Source organism: Oryza glaberrima, chromosome 1, assembly GCF_000147395.1.
Source record: "Oryza glaberrima chromosome 1, OglaRS2, whole genome shotgun sequence".
NCBI lineage: Eukaryota > Viridiplantae > Streptophyta > Magnoliopsida > Poales > Poaceae > Oryza > Oryza glaberrima.
Genome location: NC_068326.1, coordinates 3,514,572 through 3,524,850, shown reverse-complemented (window position 1 = coordinate 3,524,850; position 10,279 = coordinate 3,514,572). Strand labels below are relative to the sequence as shown.

The following is a 10,279-nucleotide window of genomic DNA, read 5'->3' as shown; positions in this document are numbered from 1 at the left end:
GTCGCCCAGCACTGCCTCTCGATCGGCGACGCCGTCAAATCAAAATGGGGGGGGGACAGACAAGTAGAACAGCCAGCCAACCAGACACCAGCAGTGCTCATCTCTTAGGAGTATCTTCTACAAGTATGTTGTATACGCATATGATATAGCAGAGGACACAAGGGTATAATGAAAAACTCACCAGGTAAGAGGGGCAAGGGGCAAGGAGAGATGGCGAAGGGGATGCTTGGTGTTGGTGTCCAGGACCAATCTTTTAACACCCAGCGCTCTGCTACAATGTGCAAAATATATATGCGGCATCAGGGACCGTCCCTTGCCTTTTGTTTTCCATTTCATATGTAAAAAGTTGAGCCAGTCCAAAGTTTTCATGGCAGAATGTTAACGCTAAGATGATAGATCGACAAAGATGAATTGAATGTGCCAATGCATAATGCCATGGAACAAAGCGATATCCCAGCTGATCGATCAGTCTAAAGTCAGCACGACAGGATGTGACCAACACTCGCTCTAAGTCCATCTGCATGCAAGTTCACCGACTATCCGCCGTGCTTTTGATCATAGGTGCCCATAACTAAGACTCAAGTCAGCGAGCGAATGTATTTCTTGCCTGTGAAGTCTTTCAGCTGCTAATGCTTTATATCCTTTGAAAGAAATACAGGTATCCCATATCCTTGGGCAAGTCGACAGAGGCAGCAACCTTACTATCATTGAATATTACCCACCTCCCGTCTTTGAGGACATGGGCAACGTAGTGCCCACAATGGGTAGAGGTGCCCATATGGCTCACAAACGCCATCAATTTGTATCCTGCAGAGCATAGAGCAATGTTAATAAACCAAGAACTGCAAAACACACAGACACACATACTGAAGATAGATAATCAACCATCTAGAAGTATTGAACCCAATGGTTTGGAAACACCTACAGTCTGAGACAAGTTTGGAGCTTACTTTTATATGGTTTGGCTAATCATTCACTACCATGGATTTCTTTACATATATCTTAAAAGAAAAAAAAATTAAAAAAGTAAGTTTTCTTGGAAACTTAAATGGGACATGGGTCATATAATTGTAAATCCACATCCATTTCTTGACGATAATGTGCCATCGTTATTCAGAAATGCTCAGGGCATGTACAAAGTCATCTTTCAAATGTTGCAAACTACAAATTCAACATTAACAGTTCAGAATGTTAATGAAATTAGCTCATGAGATTGGAAGCTTGGCACCAGAAACAGTAAAACAGAAGCGGTAGAAAAACTTACTGCCACTTCCATCTGGTATGTGTGCATCATCATCTTCCATATTGCTTGTTGAAGAATCAGTAGGTACTGAGCTAAAAGCCTCAGGGTGGCTAAAAATCCAGTCTGTTGCTCTCTCGATATTTCCACCCTATCACATTAGAAGTACAAAATATAAGCCTCCGATCAAAAAGGTTGGTTGCAGACAACAGGAAAGGAACACCCTAAGACAGTTTTGAAAGGTCATTATATGAAAATAAGCAAATATCAACTTTCTGAGTGGTATTCAACATTGCGAACTGTACAAGAAAATGTAAAGATCAACTATCATGGATGAAATTAAAAACAGAAGATTATTACAGAAGCTGCCAAGGCCTTTCGAGCAACATCTTCTTGAAATCCGAAGGAAACAAGAGTTTGAACGCTAGTTTCATCAACAGTTTGTTCAGCAGCCTGTGAATCTTTAGATATTGGATCGTTGATATCTGTATAGCAGAAAGGTGATTAAAGTTTGTAGCGGTCAAGTTACAAATTACAAGACAGCCAATCATCCTTTCATGATGACAAAGAAGTAATATGTAACATTTCTGTTTGTATACTGACCTGGATCATCCATGTGTGAGAGAAGCCAATTCATCGCCTCCTCAACTCCTGTGTTTGATGTACTAATAGCAGCTTTCTGGCAATGAAGATAATTGAACCCCATGCTTGCCAGCTGAGATACAATGTCCTCACTGGCAACAGGATGAACAGGTTCAGCTTTGTTATCACCAGAAGCTGCAAGAATATGTTGCAGTCAGCAAAGTCAATCGGGAAAATCTGATCAAGTTGAAAATCTAATAAACAACAGTCTAACCTCCTTCAGGTAGTAGCTCTTCACCAGGCTGTATGCCTTTGCTGCGCATGTGCGAGATATCAATTATATCTGGCACATCTACGTATACATCTGAGGGGAAATTCAATGTCAAGACTCAAGACAACAAATGACCAAATATGGTGAAAAGAAACTGAATTACTGTCTACATGGAAACTTAGTTACTACCTACGTCCCAAAATATAAGGAGTAGGTTGGACTCGGTTATTATGAAAGTGGAACTAAATGGGAGAAGGCTGTGATTGGTTGAGAAGAGGAGGTAGGTAGAGAATTTGAATGGTGGAAGATTGTGGCTAGTTGAGAAGAGAATGTAGGTGGAGAAGTTGTTATATTTGGGACAAATATTGAAGGCTAGAAGTTGTTATATTTTGGGATGGAGGGAGTGTATGCACCACGAAACCAGCTCAGGTTCCAAAATTTCTCAAACAGGAGAAGTGAAATACTAAGAACTTAGAAGTAAAGCCTAGTTGTTATTCCTGCCAAATTATAGGATTACTTCAAAATTATTGTTTGTTGGAGACAGAGTACATCAAACAATGCGATGTGTTACATCACACTACCTCCCTTTTTAAATAGATGGAGCCGTTGACTTTTTGTTACACGTTTGACCATTATAATTTATTTCGTTGTGAGTTGTTTTATCACTCAAAGTACATTAAGCATGGTTTATATCTTATATATTTGCATAAAATTTTTGAATAAGACGAATGATCAAACATGTGTTCAAAAGTCAACGGCATCATCTATTAAAAAATGGAGGGAATATCATTCGCTGGTAATAAAGCCTCATTCCAATCAACTTCTATCAACATGAATTATGGGATAAAAAGTTTACTGGGCCAGAAAATACGAAGAATATAGGTCATCATATGGATAGGTACTGCTAGAGTGCTAGTTCTTTCAGGAAATCAGTCCGCCATACAGTTTGGGGCAACTATTCGAATCTAGAGTCAGCACACATGAGAGACAACTGACACTTGATAGGGACATTACCTAGTTTCTTTGGCACCCATCCTGCTTCCATTACAAACTTGCGCATCTGCAACACCAGGTAATCAGGAAATGTTTTAAAGCCAGCAGTCCTGAAAACCAACAAGTTATATAATGTGTTAGTAAGAAGCCATCTCCTGTTTCCACATCATTAAACAGACCTATACTAAAACTATAATGAACATACCATTTTACTATTTGCACATAAGGACAATGTTGAAACAAAACATTGTGAATAATCCAGGAGACTAAATAAGCAGAGGAATCATGTTCAAAAATAAAAACCAAGGTCATGACACCTCACACTGAGAAATTAAAAAAACAAGGACTGGAAGTTCCCTATTAAGTGTCTCGGTAATGGTCTTAAGATAGTACGACTAAATTATAGCAGTACACCCAGTCACAGTAATGTGTTAATGTTGAATTGCTCAGGCATTACATTTCATCTGCTATATTGAGTTGAATTACAGCTAGCCAAGTTACATATAAGGCAAGTTTGAGAGATTCAGTCTTTTACAAACTGAACATGCCACAGATATGAGTTTGCTTGCATTTTGAAATATTTCTTATTCAATCAATAAGGCAGTACCACATTTCCATGTATATAATAGAACCAAATGGCAATGAAGATATGCATACTTAATTGCTGTTGTCTTTGAATTCAATGCAGTGCTGTAAAATTCAGGCACTTCCTCCGCGCCTGAAAAACTTGCTAAGCATGCCTCCAGTGGGACTCTAGGCCTCACAATTTCCTCATTAGACCTGTTTTATGGAAGCAAAGTGAAACATAAGTCGTGTTCATTAGACAGTGCATGAGCTATGAACAACTTACACTTCCTTTCCATCCAAATCCATTGCAGCTTTCTTCTCATGAAATGCTTCTAGCTGCTCTGCACATCTCACAGGTGTCAAGGATATATGCACTAACTTTATAATACAACAGGGAAAAAGGTTTTAAAGTCACCTTTGTTAGTAGCTTCATGTAACGGTATGTTCAAAGAAAGAATGTAGTCAGAACGTTTGTTATAGGAGACTTTTCCAGAAGGGCATTGAAGACGCTCCTCAATGATGAATTTGAACCCTGTAAAAGGATTCAGCTCATGGTTTCCGGTGTTTGCCTGATCAACTTGGTCAATAAGATGAAGGAAGAAATCAAGCGCATCCTGGACAAAGAGATGAGTTAAAATGACTATTTGGAAAAAAAAATTGTACCCAAAATTGCAGTTAATGATGCAAAGGAAAATTCAAATAAGTAGCTCCTCAACCAAAAATGTGTGATTCCAGGTCCAAAGTACCTGTTGCCTCATACTGGAAAATTCGGGATGCTTTGCAGCAATAACTGTCTTAAACATACGAGGGTGTATTCCTTCTTGTCCCTATCAATATGGAACATAAAAATTAGGAGTATTCAAAAGTGTGTCCAAAAGTACTATTCAGGCTGTAAGTATCAAAAAATGAGAATAGGATCAAAATGAGATCTGCTGATCACATTATGTATCAGAAAACTTAGCAGGTATAGTAAGTATATGGTACTCCCGACCTTGGGCCCTGTTAGGAACGCCAAACATTTTCAGATTCCATAGGATTGAACTATATCGTGAGTAATTCCATTATTCCAGACAGGGTCTCGATTCATATTGAAAGTGACCAGTGGTTAAAATTGCATAGAATTGAAGGAATAGAAGTTAAAGAATTTGTGCATCCAATCAGTGAATATTGGCTGAGTTGAAATCCACAATAGTATTAAACTTCCAAACATGTGGGTAGGATTCCATGTTTACACCATGTTTGATAGCAGGAAGCTGTGTGTAGCACATTTAGGAATTAAAGCTTCCTTAGAATTTGACTTGAGTCACAATTTATGCTACAGAAAAGGAATATTCCAACTTCCAAGTTCTCGCACACAGTTAAATGCAGGCAGGTTTTGTATATCAGTTGAGACTTGAGAGGACTTGCCCACCCAAATAGGGACCATATTTGTCAGAGAATTAAGAAGCTGTAATTTGTGCACATATCCAAAATAAAACAAGAAAGCAGTCTACTCGAAGATTGAACCATTACTGAAACAAACAAAATTGCTAAGGTAAGTAGGTAACTACCAACAACACAGAGCATAACAACAGGCAAATATACAAACAAATTCTTACCTCCTGATTTGGCACAGAGCATTTGCCAGAGAGCATTCCATGAGCCAACTTTGTCCTGAAAATGTCAAGTGATGAGTATAAGAGCGGAAATATTTTTTACTAAAACTTCTTCCATAAAAATAGATTCTTTCTAGATTTCTTTTATCATACCACAGTAGCATTGAATTGAGGAAAATGTTCACTTAGAAACAAAATGCAAAGCCTTCAATGGACACTTGGACAGCATGATATATGTTTGATTACAGCATTTGCTATGAGTCTAGCACACTGGACCACTACAGCACCCAGGATGAATTCCCTCCAGCAGCTACCAAGCGCGAGCAAAGAAACAAGAAAGTGCTGATTCACCAAAAAAAAAAAGATCCTAGAAAGAATCACTTTGTTTGTGATTGCAAGTGTTTAAAAAAGTAATTGTACCTGAATTACGGTTTCTTCACATACAACCATACAGGATAAATGGCCAAAAAACTGCTTTATGTATTATCCTTACATTTAGCATTAGAAGAAGGTAACACTGCATCTCACACCAACTACCTCAGAATAGTGACTAATCCAATACCAATACACGCAAAAACACAGAATCAGCTGGTGTACACTTACATTTGCATGTTCAAGTCCAATGTTGGATCAGCTGGGGCAATTGCAAATGCAGCTTTCAAGCTCTGCTTCTCAAAGTAGCTGAAATGATGCAAGAAATAAATGCAAGAGCATGTGCTACTAAAAAGGAAAAAATGCAACTCTAGACAAGAAGTGCTGAAGTATCAATTGAGAAAGTAGAACCAACCGTGATATAAAAGGATGAGTTGAAAACATAACTTGCATTACTGAGGCCATATAGCAACTGCAAAGAAGAAACGCATGCATTACATAAGAGAAATTATTACAAAAGAAAATTCATGACGTCAACCAATGAACCAAAGCTACCTATTTCCAAGATTTACAAGGCCAGTATAACCAGGGCCGTATAAAAGTTCGGCATCTTTGCCACTTTCTTGTATTCTATTCCAGTCATAATTTGTGTTGTGATCAAGCTCTCTTTCAGCAGTAGTCATCTCGGTCTGCACGAACAAAAGGGTCACATCAAATAGCCTCTAAACTAGACAGATAGACAAGCATATAAAGGGGAAAACACAGTAAGAACATGAGATGCTACAGAATATATTATTCCCATGAAAAAGTACTAATCTGTTACTATCACAATAAAAAAAGCAAGTCATATTGAGCAGAGCTAAATTATCGCTCATAAATGTCATCGAAAATGATACTACTCACCTTTTGGAGTGAAGAAAAATCAATACCAAAATGTGACAAATGCTGCGCTAATAGTGGATCTTCAACACTATCATCTTCTGGGTATGAGAAAACGTCTGAGCTGTCACAGAAAAGCTTGTATGAATAGGTATATTTAAATATAAAACAACAGTAACTTCAGCAGCACATGCCCTTGATAGGAAGGTTGCTTTAGGACTTTAAGAATATTCTTTGTTAAAACTAAAATAAGACAAAAGCAAAATATTTCAATGGAAGGTTAAAATATCAGTGTAAATTACTTTTATAGTAGCTAATTGGGCTGTGTGTTATAAATTATGAAGTACGAGCAGTATGTATCCAGGGAACAACTCTGGAATTTAAGAACGAGTCTTACTGATTAAAGTGAATATTCAATAATAATTGCAATATACTCCCTCCAATCACAAAATCATTAACATTTTCCAACTTTTTGTGCCTCTGAATGAAGACAAGTATTTATAACAAACATATCTCTAAAAGCTATTTAAGTATTACCTCTGGTTTTAAATATATGACACCATCCACTTCTTTTCTCAAACGTTGACCAACAATGTTTATTCAATTACTTAGTTAAGTAAAGTGGTCATCAAATGTACTTTAAGAGTGCCTTATATGTTTGTTTATTTGCACAAATATTTCTAGAGAAGACAAATAGTCAAACGAATTTAAAAGGTCCACCGTTTTGTATATTTAAAACTAGAGGGAGTATAGTATTCTAAAAGTGCATTCCAAGTTGAGCATCATATATATGACACTTTTAATTTAGATATTACAAAGGATACAGTTTGTGAGAGGTTAAAAGGGGTTTAGTTCAATTTTTCACAGGTGACAACCCAATGTCACCGTAAGTTGTATTCGATAATAGAAGAGGAAGCCTAAATATGTAAAAGGTCCACAAGTAGCATTACCTGCTGCTTCCAAATCAGCAGTAATTGTTCCAAGCTTTACCGCAAGAGGATATTTAGTCTGTTCGTAGTGTTCAATAGCATGATTATTCCCCCCACTTCCATCCCAAAGCCGCCTCCCACATAGGATCATGCCATCAGTTAAATTTAACCAGAGATTCTCAGTTTTATCACACTTGCTGCACTTCCATCCTGTAGGTGGCACAATGACACCATTGTCTAGCTGCTTCAGATCCATAGCATGCGCACTGACTTTTTTCTTGTCAGCAACCCAAGAAGCCAATTGTTGTTTTCGATCAGCACTTTCGGCAAGTATAACTTTGTCAACTGCAATCCTAACCTGTGGAGTTGTAGAGTAGTAAGTAACTACTATGTAGTAAGTAAGTACAATCTCTTATGTCAAGCACAGTTACCTTCTCTGGCAAGTCAATTGATGGAAAAGGGAGAGAAGTAAATTCAGGCAAGATAACAATTTCAAAAGCCTCATCGTATTCGGGTTCTTGATCAGTGAAACCTCCCTCCACTCCTATAAATTGTAGAAAACCTGGATTAGTAAAGATGGTCAACACATTCATCTATTTGCCATCATGGGAATACAGAACAGAGAAAATACAACTATATAGATCTAAATCCAGGACATAGGCAACTATTCTAACTACAAACAACTAGCATACAGATATCACAAAACAAACAATTCACCAACATGGCCACCATATGTTGGTCTCTGTTTCCAGATTAGCAAACAAAGCAATGCACTACCATATTTTTTCTCTACAGCACAGTAGCTCAACAGATCAAACAGAACACAAGATATATGATAACTACCATAGTTTGGTAAGTCTCTACCACAATGGGGAACAGATAATGGGGATACAGATTTTCAACAGTATGAAATACGATGTTGATCATAGGGTAAAAACAAGTCGCAATAGGAAAACGATCACATCATCCAAACACAATCACATACCCTAACGCGATTCATGCGTTCACAATTTTAACAGTATGAAATACACGATGGTGATCAGTGAGAAAGCGCTGTCACTCATACCGATGGCGAGTAGCGTGGGCTTCTTCAGCGGGCGATCCGCCTCGTCGTCGGGCTCCGGCTTCCGGCGCTGCACGATGTGGAGGTACACGGGGTTCCCACTCTTCTCGTAGTTCCACGCCACGTGCTCCCTCCCGAACCCCAGGAACGAGGTCATGTCGACGTACAGCCCACCCTCCGACCTCTGCACGGCGAAATCGGCGTCAAAACCCTAACCCTAGGAAACCAGAGCGAAGGGGGGGACAAGGCGTGGGTGGGTGGGTGGTTGGTTTACCGGGGTGTCGAAGGAGACGCAGCACTCGTCCTTGTGGATGCGGCTGCCGGGCTCCGGGATGCGGACCTTGTGGAGGTGCGAGCGGAGGAGATCCATGGCCGCGGGAGGCGCCGGGCGGCGGCGGAGGAGGAGGAGCGCGGCGGCGGCTAGGGTTTTGGGGGTGGAGACGGCGAGGCGACGAGGTGGGGGGAGGGTGGAAGAGGGGAGGAGTGATTAGATTAGAGATGGAAGAAGAGGGGTTAAGTTGGTATTGGTAGGGGCAGGAGACTTGTACGGGAGGCGATTTAAACACGGGGGTTAGTTTGGCTTTTGCCGGCGCATTTATTGTCTTGTTTTTAGATTTTCTTTCAGAAAAGGCACAAATACTACTCCCTCTATCCTATAATATAAGGGATTTTAAGATTTTACTTGTACTGTTTAACCACTCGTTTTATTCAAAAAAAAATTTTAGAATTATTATTTATTTATTTTTGATTTACATTATTATCCAAAGTACTTTAAGCACAACTTTTCGTTTTTTATATTTGCATAAATTTTTTGAATAAGACGGGTGGTCAAACACTACGAGCAAAAACTCAAAATTCCTTATATTATGGGACGGAGGGAGTATTTCTTTGTTTGATATTATAATTTGTTTTTTTCTAATCAACTTTCTTTAAGTTTGATTAAGTTTATAAAGAAAACCAAATTAGTTTCACTAAAACTAATATTTAATATATTATGATAATATATTTGTTTTGTTTTGAAAATGTTGCTATATTTTTTTATAAACTTGATCAAACTCAAAAAGAATTGGCTATAAAATATCAACACGGCTTATAATAGTAACCAGGGATAAACATGTGAAACAAAATGATACATCCATCTATCCCTAATGATTTTTTTTCCCAATTACACCGGGGATGTGCGTGTGCACATCGTAGGACTTATTTTTTTTTGCAAAGTCTGTGTTCTTCCCCAGTATACCCAACTCACCTCTCCCGTTCTCCGCGCGCACGCTTTTCAAACTGCTAAACGGTGTATTTTAAAAAAAATATATAAGAAAGCTGTTTTAAAAAATCATATTAATCATTTTTTAAAAAAAATTAATACTTAATTAATCATACAATAATACGTATTTTTCGTTTTGCCTATTGAGGATGAAGGGTTCACAACCCCTCCTCCCGAATGCCGCCTAAGAACAGTTTGGCACTACTACTCCAAGATTTTATTAGCTAGAGCGATGTACCAAACACCTTCAAGATCTTAAATAATGTAGAGTGGAATTTGCCGCTTTCCTCCTGATAATTATACGGATAGGCATTTCCGCTACTCAAAACCGATAAAAAGTTCTTGTAAAGTTGGATTAGATGACACTCCACCCAGCCTGTTTTAGAAACGGTTAGAACCTCTAGATTATTTTGGATTATTAAACCAGTATTTTCCATCTACTCGGACGGCATTTTATCCTCCTCACTTTATGAACGAGAAATACATTTTTCTCCAGGTTATAAACCTATAAAGTCAAGTGGTAA

General features: G+C 38.4%; 1 protein-coding gene across 2 annotated transcripts; it reads right to left on the bottom strand.

Annotated features, from left to right (window-relative positions):
* Positions 1–279: 279 nt before the first annotated feature.
* On the bottom strand, positions 280–8,997 carry LOC127783375 (ubiquitin carboxyl-terminal hydrolase 14). 2 transcript variants are annotated; one of them, XM_052310643.1, is made up of 19 exons: positions 8,766–8,997; positions 8,495–8,675; positions 7,860–7,990; positions 7,450–7,786; positions 6,524–6,618; positions 6,176–6,309; positions 6,036–6,092; positions 5,852–5,929; positions 5,252–5,306; positions 4,400–4,480; positions 4,069–4,267; positions 3,937–3,994; positions 3,744–3,866; positions 3,108–3,196; positions 2,097–2,186; positions 1,844–2,017; positions 1,601–1,725; positions 1,265–1,391; positions 280–807 (listed from the first exon to the last, which is right to left on the bottom strand). In XM_052310643.1, the coding sequence occupies exons 1-19, from the start codon at positions 8,859–8,861 to the stop codon at positions 635–637; spliced, it is 2,403 nt and encodes an 800-aa protein (XP_052166603.1). In that variant the 5' UTR covers positions 8,862–8,997; the 3' UTR covers positions 280–634. The 2 variants fall into 2 exon arrangements, with proteins under 2 accessions (XP_052166603.1, XP_052166611.1); XM_052310651.1 differs by having other exon boundaries at positions 7,860–7,972.
* Between the last annotated feature and the right edge of the window lie 1,282 nt (positions 8,998–10,279).

Bases quoted from the DNA above. Each gene is read 5' to 3' on its own strand.
- LOC127783375 (XM_052310643.1), bottom strand. From the start codon at position 8,861: ATGGATCTCCTCCGCTCGCACCTCCACAAGGTCCGCATCCCGGAGCCC. The intron at 7,787-7,859 runs GTAACTGTGCTT...ACAACTCCACAG, and splicing joins CAATTGACTTGCCAGAGAAG to GTTAGGATTGCAGTTGACAA. The intron at 3,995-4,068 runs GTGACTTTAAAA...TGAGATGTGCAG, and splicing joins ACATGAAGCTACTAACAAAG to AGCAGCTAGAAGCATTTCAT.